At 35.0% G+C, this 22,070-nt stretch overlaps 1 protein-coding gene across 1 annotated transcript in view; it reads right to left on the reverse strand.

Annotated features, from left to right (window-relative positions):
- Nucleotides 1-1,706: 1,706 nt before the first annotated feature.
- The window catches only part of LOC127801911 (5'-methylthioadenosine nucleosidase-like), a 42,883-nt gene continuing 22,519 nt past the window's right edge, over nt 1,707-22,070 (reverse strand). The window contains exons 6-8 of the mRNA XM_052337443.1: nt 15,863-15,937; nt 13,351-13,443; nt 1,707-2,147 (exon numbers count right to left, since the gene is read on the reverse strand). Coding sequence (XP_052193403.1) covers nt 1,950-2,147; nt 13,351-13,443; nt 15,863-15,937 — 366 coding nt within the window. The 3' untranslated portion in view covers nt 1,707-1,949. The remainder of the gene's footprint in view (nt 2,148-13,350; nt 13,444-15,862; nt 15,938-22,070) is intronic.

Here is a 22,070-nt window from a genome sequence, read left to right on the forward strand (position 1 = left end):
AGCGCGATTAGAGAGAGATGGAATGAGTATTTCACAAAATTATTCAATGATGGTGAGGACATAAGAGTTAGATTGGGATATTTTAGTAACTCTGAAGTGAACGTGAGTTATACATTTTATTGACGTATAAGTTCAAAAGAAATAAGGCAAGTATTAAAAAAGATAAAAAATCATAAGGCGGTGGGACCGGATAATATACTAATAGAAGCATGGAAATGCATGGGAGAAGAGGGCATCTCCTGGCTAACAAAATTATTTAACGCGATCCTTAAATCAAAAAAGATGTCAGATGAGTGGAGCAAAAATACTTTGATTCCTATATACAAGAACAAATGAGATTGTTCAAAATTGTGAAAATTACAGAGGAATTAAATTAATGAGTTATACCATAAAACTCTGAGAGAGAGGAATAGAGCAGAGGTTCAGAAAAGAAACAGACGTCTTGAAAAATCATTTTGATTTCATGCTTGGTAGGTCAACAATAGAAGCTATATACCTACTGAGGTGCCTAATTGAAAGGTATCGAGATCATCAGAATGACCTGCATATGGTGTTTATAGATCTAGAAAAGAACTATGATAGGGTCTCTAGCTAGAGAAATATTATGGAGGGTTTTAGAGAAGAAAGGAGTCCGAATAGCCTATATACAAGCTCTTAAGGACATGTATAATAGTGCAAAGCCAATGGTCAAAACATACAAAGGGGATATTGAATCGTTTAAAATTACAATGGGACTGCATCAAGGTTTTGCACTAAGTTCATACTTATTTGCTTTAGTAATGGATGAACTCACTAAACACATTCAGACAGATGTGCCATGGTGTATGCTATTTGCAAATGACATAGTGTTGGTGGATGAAACGAAAGAGGGAGTGAACATTAAGCTTGAGTTATGGAGAAACAATTTAGAATCTAAGGGATTTAAATTAAGTAGAAGAAAAACAAAATATATGGAATATGAATTCAATAAGAATGTAAGATTAGAGAATGTTATAATAAAATTGGAAAACCAAATCATACAAAGAAGAGACCATTTTCGATATTTGGGATCAGTGATTTAAAAAGATAGAGAAATTCACGAGAATGTCATGCATAGAATCAAGGCAGGTTGGCTAAAATGGAGAAATGCATCGGGAGCATTATGTGATGGTAAAATCCTATTAAAAATGAAAGAAAAATTATATAGGACAGCTATAAAACTAGCTTTACTGTATGACTCAGAATATTAGGCAGTCAAATACCAACATGAGTAAAAGACGAGCGTAACGGAGATGAGGATACTAAGATGGATATGCAGCCATACAAAAAAAAGATAAAATTAAAATAAAATTATTCGTAATAAAGTAGAAGTAATGCTAATTGAGAAGAAAATGAAAGAAATTAAACTAAGATGGTTTGATCATGTGAGAAAAACACCAAGAGACTCTCCTGTGAAGAGACTTGATGAAATAGAACAATTAGTCAAAAAAAGAGATAGAGACAGATTCAAGAAAATTTTGGGAGAAATATTAAAATTTGATATGAAGTGTATGAATTTAAATAAAAATATAACAAGAGACAGAAATACATGAAAGTTTAGAATTCATATAGCCGACTCCACATAATGGGATAAATACTAAATATATTGTTTATTTTTTTAGTTCCCAAAAGAAGCATAAGATCATAGACAGATAAAATGAGCCTTTCAGCCGTTTACAATGTCGAGATGGACCTTCGCTAACATGTAGGTGGTAAATTAAGCACAATTGAGAACAATGTATCTTTCTCCCAGTCAGCAAGGAAAGTCATTGCTACTAGAAGAGCTAGTAGATGCCAGAAATGGTGTTTTTTTTTTTTTTTTTTTTTACTTTCAATTAAACTTTCAGAAAAAAGGCCCACCGAATACCTCTGTTACACATGAATTCGCCAAGTCAACAGAATAGGTGGCAAATGTGATTTACATCAAACTATTAAAGTTCTGAGAGGTGCTTTCCACTGATGAAATCTACAACTTCAGTGACTGCTCCACCAAGTGCAGCAGTCACTGCTGCCAAATTTTCTATAAATTCCTCTGTAGTCGGTTTATCGCCATCCACAATATCAGTAACAGCTTTCACAAATATTGCAGGGACTTTCAAAAGATCTGCCACATAAGCAACAGCTGCTCCCTGCAACCCAAAAATTTATGTAAGAAAGTGCTTACTCAAATGCAAGAGTGCTATAAACTTTGACAATTTTTGTATATAATCTCTCATTGCTCCATAACTTCCTGTACTTGGGAGTAGTCAATTAAGTGTTTCACGGAAATTTGTAAGTGATACATACAGAAAAAGGCCATTAAGATATGGAGTTCAATAGCCAAAATGAAGACAAACAAGCAAAGGTCATTGTATGGAAATGATTACTTATGGCCTAAAAAGCCCTTTTCAGAAGGGCAATCTATTATGACCAAATGCTTGGTTTCTATAAACTACCCTTTCATTTCAAAGGCAAAGTTCCTGAAATAACTTCTAGTATCAACAATGTACTATGGTCAATGAATACTTACTTAACATAGACTATAATAAACGTGTTCCAAAACTTGTGATATGTTTCTTTCTTCCTGAACATCCATGTAATTCCCCAAGGCACTTAAGCTTTTATCTCATAATTGTCTAAGACCATTAAAAACCACACGCCACAGGAGTTTCGAGATGTAATTTATCTGTTATCTCTAGAATGAGATATGGAGGCACTATACTTCTATCCATAGTTGTCAAACCAAAATTCATATTGTGAATCAGAATGCATAATTTCCAAATCATGAATCATATTGTATTGCACGATACAACAACATTTTGATAAATAGCTTAAAAAATATAATCTAAAAAATGTTTATACACATAACATGAAGAAAATACTTGAAACAGTAATTTTAACCCTAGTTTAACAATACTGAAATCATGCATGGCACTAAAATGAGCTACCAAGGAAAGAAAGCGCTGCTGCCAGGCAGCGAGTATTCATACGTGGATTGGTGATGGCTGTATATTTTTTGAACTCAGCAGTATTTTGAAGACTGATCGCATTTGGATTGCAACCCAACTGCAAAAATTTCACTTGAACCACTTTTTTTTTTTTTTTGTATCGCCAGAATTGTGAGATACACCCAAAATGTATCGTATGTAACGTACAATACATGCAATTCATGCTGCGATTCAAAGCAAAATGTGATTTAATCCTTATTTGAATCAATGGGGACGTGTATCGTATCAAATTGTATGATAAGTATCGTGCATCGTACAATAGTAAATATGCTTCTATGCTCTCTCTGTTTATTTGGTTGGCATTGGTCAACCGAATGGCTGTCCCACTTGGTAACAAGGACAATTCTCAAAGAATCTCTCTCTACCAATTCCTCAGGCAACCATGCTTTTCAATTTTGTGCTTCATTGTGTTTTCAAGTAAAATATGTGAATAATGATATTTTACTCTTGGTAATAAAATAGTTTTGATAATGACTATATGAAAATTAATCTCTATTATATGGATTATATGTATGAGAAAATCAATCTTTAAATCTCCTTGAAGCAAAGTTATGAAAATTTATTTAGGAGAAATGTGGAAGTATGGTTGAGTGCGTTTAGATTCAAAATAAATATATTTTTGATAATCTCAACTTGTTTTCAAAAAAATCAAAATGAGGTTTTGTTAAGTTTTCATGTTTTCAAAAGGATAGTCGACTATGTGTTTTATTCTGTTAACTATGCCTGAGAATAGTCGACTATGCTGGTTTGATCTATCGACTATTTAAGGCATCTGTCGACTATTTTTTCATCTATCGACTATCAAGTAAGGATAGTCGACTATAGCTTTTCATCTGTCGACTATTTTTGTTCTTTAAATTCAAAATTCTCTTCATATTTTAACATTTGTCGACTATGCCTCTGAATCTGTCGACTATGGAAAGTTTGTGTTAGAAATAGTCGACTATGATTTTATGTCTATCGATTATGGCCAGTTTTATTTGATAAAATAGTCGACTAACCTATTTTCTCTGTTGACTATGTGTTTCACAGAAACTTATAACGACTAGTTTTTGGTGTATTAAATGCTCGCCCAACCACCCACAACGGTCCAAATTTTGATCTTGCCCACCATCAACTATAAATAAGTTGTTGAAGACGCATTGAAGGCTGCTGGAAAATATTGAATATCTTGAATCATCGTGCCTTCACTGTTACATCGAGCTCTTAACTTTTTCTCTCTGTATTTTCATTTAAGAGGCTTTGATATCTAACTGTTCCATTACTTTTAAGCCTCGATCATTCATTTAAAGAGAGAGTTTGTAACTAAGAGTTGTACTCTTAGAATCTCTATTTCAATTTCTGTATTTTTCTTAGCAGTAGCTAGAGGGCCCATTAAATTAGGAGGTTGTACACTGCCTAGTCAAGGACTAGAGGACCTGCTCCTATTGAGTAGGGGGTTTGATAGTGAAAGTGATTTTAAAAATCCTTGGTGGATAGCTAAGGTAGTGGACTAAACTTGGAAGGCTGAACCACTATAAATCTGTGTCTTCACTGTTCTTCATCTTTTCTCTTGTATGATTGCATCCTTGCTCTATTGACTTTGCTTATTCATTGATAAGATTTCATTTTTATTCTTTACTTTATGAAAGTATTTTCACTTCTCAAAAGAATTTTTTTTAATTATACCAATTCACCCCCCCTCTTGGTGTGTGCCATATCTGTTCATTTCTATCAATTGGTATCAGAGACAAGTTCCCTTGTTTTTTTATCGGTTTAACAACCTAGGGAAAAAGGTCTTATTATATGGCTCATTTTGCCTCATCATCTCAATCCGAGGGTCTAAGCATCACTCATCCCCCATTCTTTGATGGAACTAACTATAACTATTGGAAAACAAGAATGCAGATTTATTTGATGCAGGATTCAAGCTTAATGCAAGCTGTTTATAAGGACATCAAGTTAGCTGACATGGAGAAAATTGAGACCTGGACGCCAGAAGAAAGAAGAAATATGGAGATAAATGCTAAAGCCATGAATACTCTTATCTATGCACTGAGCTCAGAGGGATTCAACAGAGTGTCAACGTGCAAAACAGCTAAGGAAATTTGGGACAAGTTAAAGGTAACACATGAAGGAACCAATCAAGTAAAAGAAATGAAAATCAATCTTCTTGTCCATGATTATGAGTTGTTTTCTATGAAGGAAGACGAATTTATAAAGGATATGTATACCAGATTCAATGACATTGTTACTACTTTAGAAGCCTTAGGTAAAACATTTACAAATGGAGAAAGAGTTAGAAAAATTTTAAGAAGTTTACCCAGATCATGGGAATCCAAAGTCACTGCCATAACAGAAGCTAAGGACTTAGAAACACTTCCATTTGACAACTTGCTAGGTTCTTTAATGACACATGAAATAATGATGAAAAGAAATGAAGTTGATGATTCCAAGAAAAACAAAAATGTAGCATTTAAAATTGAGGATGAAGATAAAAACTCTCAAAGTGAAGATGATGATTTTGCATTGTTAGCTAGGAAATTTATGAAGAAATGTAGGTTTAATCAAAGGAGAACATTTCGGAAAGAAAAAGATCAAAAAGAGTCTAATCCATCTAATGAGCTTCGATGTTTTGAATGTAAGAAGCTAGGTCGCATTAGAAGTGACTGCCTTCAACTGAAAAAGATGGATCGTAAGGAAAGAAAAATGAAGAAGAAGGCTCTAGCTGCATGGGGTGAAGAAGAGCTCTCATCAAGTGATGCATCACAAGATGAAGAAATTGCCAACATTTGTTTTATGGCCAATATTGAAGACGAGATAAACTCTTAGCATCTTAACTCAATTTCTAAATTTACATTTGAAGAACTTCATGATGCATTCAATGAGTTGCTAGGTGAATGTGAGCATATGAATGAGAAAAACAGTGATTTAAAAAGAGAATTAAATTCTTTAGAAAATAAGGCAAATGATCTGAAAATCAAAATAGGAATGTTGGAAAATGAAAGAGACAGTCTAAGTACTGAAAAGGAAAATCTCTTGAAAGAAAACAAAGACATGAAAGAATCTTTAGAAAAATTAGTTGAAGGTAAAAATAAACTAGAAATGATACTTGGAGCTCAAAGAAATTTTGGAAATAAAAAAAGAATTGGATTTGATCCATTCCAAGCAAGCTCCAGTAAAACAGTGTTTGTTAAAGCATCAAACCAAAAATTTATTCAAAGAAAATCATCTCTCAAACCAAAGTTTTCAAAAAGAGGTATTACCTGTCACTACTGTGGAAAAGATGGTCACTCAATTAACAAATGTTTCATACGAAATTTCCCTCAAAAATTCAAACAAATTTGGGTTCCTAAAGAGATAATGTCTTCTAACAAGAATGGACCCAAGATGATGTGAGTACCAAAGGGAACAACGTGAATGATTTCTTGTGTAAGCTGCATTAGTTTCAAATGATTCAAGGAGCAAGTGGTTCCTTGACAGTGGGTGCTCAAGGCACATGACAAGAGATCAAGATCTTCTCAGCAACATTGTTTTCAAGGAAGGAGGTAAGGTTTTCTATGGGGACAACTCTCAAGGTAAGATTATAGGTATGGGCTCTATTTCTTTTGAAAACATTACATTAGAAAATGTATTTCTTGTTGATGGACTTAAACATAATCTGATCAGTATTAGTCAATTGTGTGATTTAAATTATGAAGTTTGTTTTGATGCTAACTCTTGTAAAGTTGTATGCTCTAAGACAAAGGAAATGAAATTAAAAGGAAATAGAATAGAAAACATCTATCTCACATTTCTTGAATCACCAAAAATGGAGAACTGTTTAGTTGCTTATTCATCTCAAAATTCCTGGTTGTGGCATAGTAGGTTAGGGCATGCTAGTATGAACCTAATAAACAAGTTAGTAAAACATGATCTTGTTATTGGATTGCCTAAGCTTAAATTTGAAAGAGATCACATTTGTGGCACTTGCATGAAAGGCAAGCAAATCAGTATTTCATTCAAACCAATAAATGAAGTATCAACATCTAGACCTATAACACTACTTCACTTAGACTTGTTTGGTCCAATGAGAACTCTAAACTTAGATGGTAAACAATATGTTTTGGTAATAGTAGATGAATATTCTAGATTCACATGGGTTATCTTTCTTGCATCCAAAAATGAAACCTTTAAGTCATTTGAAATATTTAGTAAAAGAATTCAAAGAGAAAAAGGCTTTTGTATTTCAAAAATAAGAAGTGATCATGGAGGAGAATTTGAAAATGAATCTTTCAAACTATTTTGTGAAGAAAATGGAATAGATCATAACTTCTGTTCTCTTGTGCTAGGACTCCCCAACAAAATGGTGTAGTAGAAAGAAAGAATAGATCCTTACAAGAAATGGCTAGAACAATACTTTGTGATAAAAATCTTCCTAAATACTTTTGGGCAGAAGCTGTGCATACTACCTGCTATATTCTAAATAGAGTTTCAATGAGACAATTATTGAAAAAGACTCCATATGAATTATTTAAAGAAAGAAAGCCTAACATAAGTCATTTCCATGTCTTTGGTAGTACTTGCTATATTCTCAATAATGGAAAAGAATCACTAGGTAAGTTTGATGCTAAAAGAAGTTTGATGCTAAAAGTGATGAAGGTATATTTTTAGAATATTCATCTCAAAGTAAAGGTTATAAGGTATTCAACAAAAGAACCTTAGTAGTAGAGGAAACAATTCAAGTAATAGTTGATGACATAAGCATTGGGGTTCCAAAACCTAGAGAAGATGGTGAAAATGATGTAACCCAAAACTTTGAAAGACATTCAATAAGACAAAATGAATCTAATTCTCAAGAAAATAATCCGTTTGAAGAAGATCAAAAGAAGCAAGTAGAAAAAGAACCAACATTTCCAAGAGAAAGGAAATATGTCAAAAAGAATGAAATCATAGGAGATCCATCCAAAGGCATTAGAACTAGATCTTCCATTAGAAATGAATGCCAATATGCTGCCTTCCTATCTCAAGTTGAACCTAAAAATATCAAAGAAGCTCTTGAAGATGAAAATTGGATTATAGCCATGCAAGAAGAATTAAATCAATTTGAAAGAAATGGAGTTTGGAAATTAGTGCCAAGACCAAAAGATTATCCTATTATAGGCACAAAATGGGTATTTAGAAATAAGATGGATGAAAATGGAGTTGTAACTAGAAACAAAGCAAGGCTAGTGGCTCAAGGTTATAGCCAAGAAAAAGGTATTGACTATGATGAAACCTATGCCCCCGTTGCTAGGTTAGAAGCAATAAGAATGTTGTTAGCATTTGCTTGTTACAAAAACTTCGAGTTATATCAAATGGATGTTAAGAGTGCTTTCTTAAATGGGTATATTAATGAAGAAGTCTATGTAGAACAACCCCCTGGTTTTGAAAATCACAAGTATGAAGATCATGTGTTCAAGTTGTCTAAAGCTTTATATAGTCTAAAACAAGCACCTAGAGCATGGTATGAGAGACTTAGTAAGTTTCTCTTAGAAAAAGGATTTAAAAGAGGCCAAATAGATACAACCTTATTTATAAGAAGCCATGATAAGGACATCTTATTAGTTCAAATATATGTAGATGACATCATCTTTGGATCTACAAATAAATCTCTATGTGATCAATTTGAAAATCTTATGCAAGGAGAATTTGAGATGAGTATGATGGGTGAACTTAAGTACTTTCTAGGATTGCAAATAAAACAAGAAGAAGAAGGTATATGTATTTCTCAACAAAAATACATAAGAGATCTTCTCAAGAGGTTTGATGTTCAAGATTGTAAACCTATGGCTACACCTATGAGTAGTTCTCAAAGCCTAGATAAAGATGAATTAGAAAAGAGTGTAGATAACAAGCTTTATAGGAGTATGATTGGCTCTTTGCTTTATTTAACAGACTAGTAGACCTGATATTATGTTTAGTGTGTGCTTATGTGCTAGGTTCCAATCTAATCTCAAAGAATCTCACTTGAAAGCAGTTAAAAGAATCTTGAGATACCTAAAAAGAACTGCAAATCTAGAACTATTTCATGCAAAATCAAATATTTTTGATTTAATAGCTTACGCTGATGCAGATTATGATGGATGTAAAATAGATAGAAAAAGTACAAGTGGTTCATGTCAATTCTTAGGAAGTTGTTTGGTATCTTGGTCAAGTAAAAAGCAAAATACAGTGGCTCTATCATCTACTGAGGTTGAGTATGTAGCAGCTAGAAATTGTTGTGCTCAAATATTGTGGATGAAATACCAAGTAGAAGACTATGGCATAAGACTTCAAAACATTCCAATAAAATGTGACAATACTAGTGCTATAGCTTTAACAAAAAATCCAGTTTTTCATGCAAGAACTAAACATATAGAAGTAAAACATCACTTCATTAGAGACCATGTTCAAAAAGGAGACATAAGTCTTGAATTCATAGATACAAATCATCAAGTAGCAGATATCTTTACAAAACCTCTTGATAGAGAAAAGTTTGAATATTTTAGGAGTGAACTGGGATTAATTATAACATGAATAAGTATGTGGTATTTGATTTCTTTTCTTATTCTTGTTTATATATATATATTTGATAAGGCCAAGATTCAAATCTGTCAAATCAATATATAATTGACAGAATGCATTCGAGCCAAAATTTATATGTGATGTTTGGGGCACATCTCTACAAATTAATCTGTTTAAATCTTAAATACAATCAACAGCATTTGTGCTGTTGTTGACTAAGATGTTATGAGATTGCTAAGATAGTCGACAGAAGGCTCAGCCTAGTCGACTATGCGCTAAGTGTAAAGCAAAAATCAGTCGACAGCTATATTGTATCTGTCGACTATTCCTTCAGTTCTTTTCATAATAGTCGACTATACCTCTCTCATCTATCGACTATTCCCTAGAAATTTAATACAATAGTCGACAAAGCCATATCATCTGTCGACTATCATATCCCGGCTATTTAAAGAACAAGCGACTATCGTTTTTCATTTTAAAACCCTACCTTCTCCTTGTGTGGCCGAATTGCTCTCGATTGTGTATCGAATCCTCTAGCATCTTACATTCATTTCGGTTGCAATTTCATCCAAGCCCGTGTTCTCTAAGTGCCGATTCACTCAAAATTGCCCTTTTTTGCTCACTCCGTTGATAGTCTTCTCGGCCATATCGCGCGGCTTCTGTTGCTCTCTCTCTCCATCGATTGCATAGTGTTTCAATCATCTCTATGGCACGGACAAAGAACTTGAACAAGGGCAAGGGGAAAGGAGAGGAACCGGCTTCTTCAAGCCGTCCTCCATCTCAACCGAGGCCACAACTACAACTTTTCAAATCTGAGGGACAACAAGAAAGGTACTCCATTCATTTTGAGTCCCAAGAAGTCCTTGAAGGTCATTATTTGGATTTATCATTTCTAGAAACCATTGGTTTTCCATACATTCAAACGTTTAAGGACTTTAGTTGGTGGGATTTTTTGACAATTCATAGATGTATATATGAAGATGCGGTTAGGGCTTTTTATTCCAATGCTGACAATATCTATCATAAGAGAAAGTTGGATAAAAAGTTTAAGACTAACATTGGAGAGTCTCATATGGAAATCACCTTGATGTTAATCCACGAGCAGTTTAGAATTCCTTTAGATGGAGAGGATTATGCCTCTTGGACTCAAGATTTTGTTTAGGCAAGTAAAGAAGTCATAGGAGATGACTCTCTTACAACTAAAATCACTGACACATCAACTATGGACTTGAACACTAGGATTCTTCATCTTATTTGTTGTCAGATGATCTACCCTAGAAATGGAAGTTTCTCTCTTGTTACGAGACTTGACTTGTGGCTACTCCAATGCATTAAGGCTAAGAGAAGGCCAAATCTATGTTTATTAATGATAAATCTGATGATAGACTCCTTTTCAACAAAAACTAGGTCACTTCCCTATGGCATGGCAGTCAGTCTTTTACTAGATAGTATGGTTGGGAACATGGACAGAGCTAGAAAAGTGTATCTCAGCCCCTCTCAACACATAAATGACAAGACACCCGTTAGAATTGGCTATGCAAATAAGGATGGGGAATCAGTTAAAGCTGATAAACCTGAAAATCCTAGAAAGAAGAGAAGATCAGAAGGACCCTCTTCATCTCATGAAGACTTAGTGGTTCAAGGTATGGCAGATTTAAAATTAGACATATCCAGAGTTGAAGCCAGTTTGCAGGAATTCAGAGAAGAAGTCAGGTTAGATCTACAGAGTCTTCATCAGCAGCAAGAAGGTCTATCTTCTCAGCTGGGACACCTTATTCAGATGCTATCCTCTCAGTTTCCTCCACCTGCTGCATCTCCATCCATTCCATCAGTTGCCTCTCCTTCATCAGCTCAATCTTCTCCTTCATCCATCTCTCTAGATGTTTAGATGATGCCCTCATCATACATTCCACTTTACTTTTGCTTTATGTATGCTTATTTTGGCAGATTTACCAGTTGTTTTTGTTATATGGTTTGTTGAACTCAAACATCTCTTTATGAATGAATGTTTCAGTATTGACATTTTACTCTTATTTATGTATGTTTCAATATGGCTGAATGGTTTAGTTGAATTATCTCTATGTGCAGCTTGGTTTAAGGGGGAGCCTCAGTGTGTTTTAAAAAGAGAGAGTATTCATTTTTTTTTATATTGACAAAAAGGGAGAGATAAAATGAGTGACTTGATTTTCATAATTTTCATATTTGTTTTGTCATCATCAAAAAGGGGGAGATTGATAATTTACTCTTGGTAATAAAATAGTTTTGATAATAACTATATGAAAATCAATCTCTATTATATGGATTATATGTGTGAGAAAATCAATCTTTAAATCTCCTTGAAGCAAAGTTATGAAAATTTATTTAGGAGAAATGTGGAAGTGTGGTTGAGTGTGTTTAGATTCAAAATAAATATATTTTTGATAATCTCAACTTGCTTTCAAAAAAATCAAAATGAGGTTTTGTTAAGTTTTCATGTTTTCAAAATGATAGTCGACTATGTGTTTCATTCTGTTGACTATGCCTGAGAATAGTCGACTATGCATAAGGATAGTCGACTATGCTGGTTTGATCTGTCGACTATTTTTTCATCTGTCGACTATCAAGTAAGGATAGTCGACTATGACTTTTCATTTGTCGACTATTTTTGTTCTTTAAATTCAAAATTCTCTTCATATTTTAACATCTGTCGACTATGCCTTTGAATCTGTCGACTATGGAAAGTTTGTGTTAGAAATAGTCGACTATGATTTTGTGTCTGTCAACTATGGCCAATTTTATTTGATAAAATAGTCGACTAACCTATTTTCTCTGTTGACTATGTGTTTCACAGAAACTTATAATGGCTAGTTTTTGGCGCATTAAATGTTCGCCCAACCACCCACAACGGTCCAAATTTTGATCTTGCCCACCATCAACTATAAATAAGTGGTTGAAGACGCATTAAAGGCTGCTGGAAAATATTGAATATCTTGAATCATCGTGCCTTCACTGTTACATCGAGCTCTTAACTTTTTCTCTCTGTATTTTCATTTAAGAGGCTTTGATATCTAACTGTTCCATTACTTTTAAGCCTCGATCATTCATTTAAAGAGAGGGTTTGTAACTAAGAGTTGTACTCTTAGAATCTCTATTTCAATTTCTGTATTTTTCCTAACAGTAGCTAGAGGGCCCATTAAATTGGGAGGTTGTACACTGCCTAGTCAAGGACTAGAGGACCTGCTCCTATTGAGTAGGGAGTTTGATAGTGAAAGTGGTTTTAAAAATCCTTAGTGGATAGCTAAGGTAATGGACTAAACTTGGAAGGCTGAACCACTATAAATCTATGTCTTCACTGTTCATCATCTTTTCTCTTTTATGATTGCATCCTTGCTCTATTGACTTTGCTTATTCATTGATAAGATTTCATTTTTATTCTTCACTTTACGAAAGTATTTTCACTTCTCAAAAGATTTTTTTTTAATTATACCAATTCACCCCCCCCTCTTGGTGTGTGCCATATCTGTTCATTTCTATCAGATAATACGTCCTGGTGAATGCTAAGAGCTAAATAATACACGGGCTAAGAAAATGATGATGGCAAGCTGAAGACAGCAATGATAAGGCCCCTATCTTAACAAAATAGCTAAATAATACATAGGCTGAGAAAATGACGATGGTGGGTTGAAGACAACCATGGTACATAGGCTATCCCCATTAGTAGTTGGATTAAAAAATTGATCCAAGGTCAAGAAATTTTATGGGCAAGTTAGATCCTGAGCATGAGAAAAAGGAACACTACAATCCATTTTGGTGTGCATTGAAATAGTGAAATCAACAGAGAGGTGGCATAATAATATCTTACCTCCATGTCTTTAATTGTAGCATCATTTGCAATGATCGATGCCTCATCCTGTGGGGTTATATCTAAAGAGTCCCCAGTAGATAATTTACCAATCTGAAAAATGTGCCAAGTATGAATGAGCTTTTAGAGAGAACTACTACAATGAAGAAAAAACTAAATAGGCTAATTGCTTCCAAAGAAACAAAATCTTGAAGAAAAGCTAAAATGATACAACACACTAAGCTCCACTTGCACGATCTACAGATACCCTCACATATCCACCCAAAATAAGATGGTGACTAAAAAGTTGTTCAAATTAGTACATTGTTACAGAACCAACATAAAATTGAATAAATTTCTGTATACAGCCATGACAAATGACAAATGGCATACCCATGTAAGCAGGTTAAATTAATGGTAACCATTTCAGATTGTTTCCAGCAATGGCATTGGTCTATTGTGGACATTTTAGGTTGTGGGACGTCATGATCAGTTCCTTGTAACTAACAGAAGTAATATCAATAAACTGATCTGTCTGAAACAATGGGAGAAAGTCTCCAGATTTTAATTATAAACAGCAAGATGCTCTTGTCAAACCAAAGCCAAGGGATGTCCATGAATAAAAATGGGACTCCTATTCAAATCTTCAAGAGAAGAGAAGAGAAGGCAGAGTCACATTCATACTTCTCTTAAAAAGACAACAGAAAACTACCACCAATAGTCTCCATTCTAGTTCTGCTTCATATATGCCTCTCATAATAAATAAGGGTGAACGAGTCTAGAAGTGATATTGTCTAGGACCAAAAGAAGATAAAGATTTTGAGCCCTCGAGGTACACGGGGAAAGAAATTCCAAAATGAAAATATAGGCATTAATTAAGACACAATGATCACAGTTAGCTGCGGACACAAAATATAGGTTATTTGCACATCTTGTGGCAAGGGTGAATCTGATTCACACTGTCATAGGATTGCGATTTTCATGTTGGCAAATTCACATAACAAAATGAGTTGTTTTTAACTAAATTGCTTCATGGTTTTAACTTGCTTAGATTTTTTGGCCAAGAATGGCATAGGCAAATAATTAAGTGCTGACAGCCATTTCAAGAATTACAGAAGCAACTGTAATCAAAGCACAGGAAAAGCATGTGCATGGTGTGCCTAGCAATGTTTGAGTTCAAGTTTGAAGAACCCAGAAGCTGCTGAGGTTTTAGTGTGAAAGATTCTGCCCGCAGAGAGCAAAACATTGCAGGGAGTCCAGTCTAGCCACTGCAGCCAGAATGCAAGATAACCATGCCCATGCTGCCCAGATAGCGACCACTGTAGGCTTACCATGGGTGGATAAGCATGGCCATGGTGCAGTAGAGGTTGGACAGAAAAGGAAAGTGATCTTACCCTTGTGTCAAATTAGGGGAAGTCAATGAGTGCAGAATTTCTATAGAAAATAATCAATCAAGGAACATTTGCCCACATTAGAATTCTCTCCATAATTAACAAGAAATAACTATAATAGAAAGGACTTTTTTGCTTCCGTTATTAAGAGAGCTTCCCGTTTTATATGCTCTGCATTCTTGAACATCATTGAGTAGATTTTGATATATGCCTATAACTCTGTTCCTCCACTGATACATGAGCCTCAAAGCTACATAGAGCAAATAACTCTTTACCTTTTGGGTTTCCTATGTGAAAAATGTGTTTTGTGTTATTTTTTATGGTGGGGCATGAATAGAAGAGATTTTAATTGGACCAAGAGTCTCTGATTTTTTGTGTTTTGGATTTCTACCTAAAAAATGTCTCGTGTTTTGACTTTACAACATTGTTTTTTGGTAATAGTTTATTCTTCCATTACTAAAATCCAATTCTAGACCCAAACCTGTAAAGTCAAGCCAATCCAACTCAGAGTGTTTACTCAAATCATTTCCACTGTGCTACTCTCAACCCCAACACCCTGATCCACAACTGCTTCAAGTGTAATTAAAATATCGCTACTACTAACTGAAATATCTCAATACTATTTGAAGACAAGCAGCAAGGGTATTGCATTTCATCTTCTTCTTCTTCTTTATGGATTACAATTTAATGGTTTATAATCCTCTATGCAGAATTTCTTTTAGATCATTCTGTTACGCTATCATTACTTTCTGGCTAACCAGACAATAATGAAGTGATTCCTGACTTCAACTAATAAATGGCCTGGCACTATCATCACATTTCCGATGAGAACATTTCTGACCAACTAGTATATGCACAAATAATCAAAGCTTATGCATACCTGTCTATTAAATTTATAAATAACGTGGTTAATCTTAGTCTGGGAAGACCATTTTACTGGACAAAATAAAGAATTGTTAAGTATCTTGATGTTGAAAATTTCTGACACATTCCCTATATGATATCTGAATCTGATATCTATGTAAGATGAGATTTTATAGATTCAACACCACCAATGAAAACATCCTCGTGTAATTTTAGAAAGCATAGAATCGTGGGAAGGAGTGTAAGCCAAGTTGAAGCGTTTAATGCACAATAATCACCTTCACGTTAAGTGTCTTCAAGAGATTTGGTGTTGAGATAGCCTGTCGGAAACCAACTCCATAAAGATCAAAAACCTGCAGAAGAAATGAGGGAGAAGATATTGATCACACAATTGAGATAAATTTTGGCACAAAAGCTCTAGAAATTAGAATCGATTGAACTTTATTCAAATGTTGTTTGGCTAAAAGGCTTTTAAAATGACTGTCAGTCACACAACACCATTTGCTTTCTCTCTTGAGAGGAATACTAATGTAGGAAAAATTAGGTAAAAAGTATCTCATGCCTAAAATAGAAATTGAAATGGTTAAGCCCATGAACACATCCTAAGGGTAAAGGATGTGTGAGGCAGAAGGACAAAACACTTAAAATGACAGGTTGGTCAGTCTCAGAATTGGCACATTTAGAAAGTTTAAATAATTCCTATTTTGGGAGTTTGGACTTTGGCTAGAGCTTGATTGGAGTGTTTTGGACAAAAAGTCAAAGCCTAAAACATACAAAGAGTAATGGGTTTGAGGCTGTGCATACATATGAAGAGTAGGTTCAACAAGGTAGAGGGAGAAAATGCTTAAATCTGAGGTTGCTAATGTAATACCCCGAGAGCCCAGAGAAGTTAGTATATATCGAGGATAGTGTAAGGAAGGAAACAACACCAGCTGGATACCTTTTGGGCTGAATGTAGGCAAAGAACTCCCAAGTTAAGCGTGCTTGACCTGGGGTAATCCAGGGATGGGTGACCCCCCTGGGAAGTTCGCGTAGGCCCATCAGACACTATAATTAGTAATTATAAAATTACTAATTTATTTATTTTCTCTTTGAAAGTAATTTCTTTTTGGGTGGGACTTTCTGGGTCCACAAATAAATTGGCAACAAGAATAATCAACAATTAATTCTCGTAAATCATGAGTGACATCTAGCAATATATCATGATTACCCAATTTATTGTGAAGCGGGTATTGTGAACCTTTTACTACGTTACCATACAATACGGTCCTTCTATCATCCTATATCCCGACAAGATATGAGATCATGGTCAGTAGGTCGAATCTCTTAATCTTGTCATATGACCAAATCCAAAATCAATCTTGACAAATTATGACACAACCCGTATGGAACAAATTCTATCGTCATATTACCTCGGCCAAGGATTTATCGTCAAGTGATTACTGGATCGCATAGGATATCTTCCTCATAAATCTCGAGGTGATAGATTCCATGTCTAATGCACACATACCTCATGTATCACTGAATCAGGCACATAGATACGTATGATTATCCTTGATTAGAACAACCACATGATATCGTTGATATCCTAATCCACCAATACACAGATATCCATGTCATCTCAGGTCTAAGGACTAGTTGTAAAATCGCAGCTAACATTAAATCATTGACCCGTGAGAAATAACCCATGTGATTTAATGTTAACAGTCCCGTTCAGTGAACTCGTTCTTGTAACGAGCACCCACTTATCTTCCTTCTATAGCTCATACAGAATGGCACGAGACTCACCAACCTTATCTTTCAGTATCTCATACTGAAACAAGGAGGAAGACAATGTGCTGGCCTTTACGAGTTGCTATCATCCATGATAGGAATTCTATGGCTAGGAACATGTTTATAGTATAACAAATTGTGGATTATCCGTAACTCGTATTCTTAACACTTAAGAATGGTATCCACTTCTTATTATACTAATGGATATATGTTTTATAATTTAAACCATATTGCAATTTAAATAAAAACATAAACTTGCCATTTAAATAATATTTAAAGAATTACAAGATCGAGTCCCTTTGTGTCACTGGAACTGGTCTTTAGGGCTCATATCTAACAATCTCCCACTAGCACTAAGACCATTCAGTGTGGTATCTCATACCCCACCTATCTAGATGAAAATCTAGTTGCTTCTGGTTCATGGCCTTAGTCAGTGGATCTGCTGCATTCTCTGATGTATCTATTCTCTGCACATTGACATCTCCTCTACCAATGATCTCTCTAATGAGATGGAAGCGTCTTTCAATATGTTTGGACTTCTGGTGAGACCTCGGTTCCTTAGCTTGCGCTATGGCTCCATTGTTGTCGCAAAACAAGGGGACGGCAGACTTTATAGAAGGAACCACTCCAAGTTCTGTCACAAACTTTTTGACCCAGACTGCTTCCTTTGCAGCATCCGATGCTGCAATATACTCAGCTTCTGTTGTAGAATCGGCAGTCGTATCCTGTTTGGAACTCTTCCAACTGAATACTCCTCCGTTGCAGGTAAACACATATCCAGAGATAGACTTTCTATCATCAACATCTGATTGAAAATCAGAATCTGTGTAACCCTCCACGTTCAGTTCTCCTTCACCATAAGTAAGGATCAAATCCTTAGTTCTTTTCAAATATTTAAGGATATTCTTAACGGCAATCCAGTGTTGCTCACCTAGATTAGACTGATATCTGCCTGTAACACTTACAGCATGAGCAATATCAGGCCTAGTACATAGCATTGCATACATTAGGCTTCCTATTGCTGAAGCATAAGGAATCCTAGACATCCGTTCTCTCTCTTCTTGTGTCTTGGGGCACATATCACGAGAGAGGTGGATTCCATGTCTAAAGGGCAACAGTCCTCTTTTGGAATCTTCCATGTTGAACCTCTTCAACACTCTTTCTATGTACTTATTTTGGGAGAGTCCTATCAATCTCTTGGTTCTATCTCTATAGATCCGTATACCGAGAATATAGGCTGCTTCTCCCAAATCTTTCATGGAGAACTTACTTGACAACCAGACCTTTATTTTTGACAACAACCCTACATCATTCCCAATGAGTAAGATATCATCTACATATAAGACCAAAAATGCTACTGCACTCCCACTAGCCTTTTTATAAACACATGGTTCATCAACGTTTTGTATGAAACCAAACGATTTGACTTCATCATCAAAACGAATGTTCCAACTTCTGGATGCTTGCTTAAGACCATAAATGGATCTCTTAAGCTTGCATACCTTCCCTGCGTTAACTTTAGGTGTGAAGCCTTCAGGTTGTTCCATATAGATTTCCTGATCTATGTAACCATTTAAGAAGGCTGTTTTCACATCCATTTGCCAAATCTCATAGTCATAATGAGCAGCAATGGCTAGTAAAATTCTAATGGATTTAAGCATGACGACTGGAGAAAAGGTTTATTCATAGTCAATCCCTTGTCTTTGTCGATAACCTTTTGCCACAAGTCTTGCTTTATAGGTCTCTACCTTTCCATCTGAACCTATCTTCTTCTTGAAGACCCATTTACATCCAATAGGTACTATACCTTCTGGTGGATCTACAAGAGTCCAGACTTGGTTCTCATACATGGAATCCATTTCAGATTTCATGGCTTCTAGCCATCTTTTCGAGTCGATATCTGATATCGCCTCTTGGTAAGTGGTAGGATCATCTGAGTGATCATTGTCTCCTACAAGGAACAACTCTTGTTCATTTAGAAAACCATATCTCTCAGGTTGATGGGGTATCCTCTCACTTCTTCTAATGGGACGTGCAACACTCGACCCTGGCTCCTCAATTGGTACTTGGACATCTCGTGGCATAGTTTCAGGCTCGGTGAACCCTTCACCAAGTTCTATTTTCCTTTCATTGCCTCTTTCTTGAATAAACTCTTTTTCAAGAAAAATGGCATTCCTGCTTACAACTACTTGTTGCAGTTCAGGAATATAGAACTCATATCCGAAGGTATCTTTAGGATAACCCACGAAACTACCCTTTAAAGATCGTGTCTCAAGTTTCTCTGATTTAAGTTTTTTCACAAAAGCTGTACATGCCCAAATCTTAACATGCGTAAGACTGGGCTTCCTATCAAACCATATCTCATGTGGTGTTGTAGGAACTGACTTGGAAGAAACTCTGTTTAAGATATATATTGCAGTAAGAAGGGCGTGTCCCCATAGAAACAAAGGTAAGTCTGTACAACTTAACATACTTCGGACCATATCTAATAAAGTCCGATTCCTCCTTTCTGAAACTCCATTCAGTTGAGGCGTTCCTGGTGGGGTCCGTTGTGAAATAATACCTGAGACTTTAAGAAAATCTTCAAACTCGTTACTAAGATACTAGCCTCTACGATCTGATCGTAAGGCCTTTATCTTTTTACCAGTTTGATTTTCTACTTCAGCTTTAAAATCTTTGAACATTTCAAAAGATTCAGATTTATGTCTCATGAGATAAACATATCCATATCTAGACATATCATCTGTAAAAGTTATAAAGTATTGATAACCTCATCGGGCTATTACATTAATAGGCCCACACACATCCGAATGTATAAATCCTAACAATTCTGTGACCCTTATACCTTGCCCAGTAAAAGGCAATTTGGTCATCTTTCCAAGGATACAAGATTCACAAGTTGGATATGGTTCAGAACCTAATGGACCCAAAAGCCCATCTTTCTCCAACTTAGTGATTCTGTCATCCCCTATATGACCCAATCTGTAATGCCACAGAATTTTAGAATTTGGGTTATCACGTGGTCTCTTATTATTATTTGATACATGCAGATGCTCACTATTATCAACAGTCACATTCAAAATGTAAAGACTATTGACAAAATTACCAGTAACAATCAATTTATTTCTAAAATAAATTTCACAAACATTATTCTTAAAAGAAAATTCATAATTTTCTTTCACCAATACAGGAATAGAAATAATGTTCTTAAAAGCTCCAGGTACACATAAACAATTGTTTAAAATTAAACTATGTTCATGTGATAAAATTAAAGATACAGTGCCGATAGCTGTGGCTGCAACTCTTGCCCCATTTGCTACCTTTAGCACAATCTCATTATCTGCAAGCCTTCTACTTTGTTCCAGATCCTGTATAGATGCACAAACATGAGTTGTCGCTCCAGAATCTAGAATCCATAAAGTAGAAGAGTAAGCAATGGAAAAATACTCATGAACTATCATCATACCTGTCGCTTCCTTCTTCAAGGAACTAAGGTAATCTTTACAGTTCCTTTTCCAATGTCCCTCTTTGCCACAATGGAAACATTTTCCTTTGGCAACAGTTTTTCCCTTCTTCTTTTCAATCACTTTAGTTGCTTGGGTGGCCTTCTTTTTACCTTTCCCCTTTCTAGTCTTACTAGTAGAGGACACAGCCATCACAGTGCCTGTTTTCATGGTACCCTGGGCCGTTATTAGCATATTCATAAGTTCCGCCGGGGTACACTCAATCTTGGTCATATAGAAGTTTGAAATAAAACCCCCATACGAATCTGGCAAAGACTGAAGAATTGCATCTATTTGAAGATATTGATGCATTGGAGCATCTAATTCATTCAGTTTATCCATCCAGGAGATCATTTTGAGAACATGGTCTCCAACTGATCCTCCAGCAGACATCTTTGCTCGAAAGATTGATTTAGATATCTCATATCTAGCACTTCGACTTCGCTCACCATACAACTCTTGTAAACGAGCAATAATCGAATACGCATTTGGCATCTTATTATGCTGCTGCTGTAACTCTTGACTCATAGTAAGCAAGATGTAACTCTTAGCAACAAGATCATCATCTTGCCACTTATTGAGTGTATCTTGTTCCTCCTGAGTAATATGTTCAACAGTTGGCTCAGGGATAGGCGTTTCCAAGATATATGTGATTTTTTCCAAGTTTGTAATCAATTTCAAATTTAGAAGCCAGTCGTTGAAATTTGGTCCAGTTAGCCGGTTTGCGTTAACAAATTTAGAAAGTGCATTTAGTGAAGCCATTTGATATATCTGCAGAAAATAAGTAGATTATTAGATATCTTGTTTTCTTAACTATCTAATTTTGGTCTTTAAATCAAACAGTACCTCCCACTGAGTTTTTCAAATTCCTTACTCCCATTTAAAGGAAAAAGCAAATTCACATTGGCATGAATTCTAGTTATTATTTGTTTTATTTATTTGTTTTATTTAAAATAATAATAATAATGAATAAAATAAATAATAATAATTGTTATTATTATTTTATTTATTTATTTTATTATTTAAAAAAAAAAAATAATACCAATGTATAATTAGTTATACAATTGTCCAATAATCATATGATTGCTTATAATATGCTTTTAATTGTTAATAGCATGTTGTGGATGCCTTGTTGCATATCGGTATTGGTCATGGACTTAGGACACTACATGGATGATGTATGTGTGATGTGGATGTATGGATTATTTTA

This window comes from Diospyros lotus, chromosome 5 (assembly GCF_014633365.1).
Source record: "Diospyros lotus cultivar Yz01 chromosome 5, ASM1463336v1, whole genome shotgun sequence".
In the NCBI taxonomy this organism is placed as follows: domain Eukaryota; kingdom Viridiplantae; phylum Streptophyta; class Magnoliopsida; order Ericales; family Ebenaceae; genus Diospyros; species Diospyros lotus.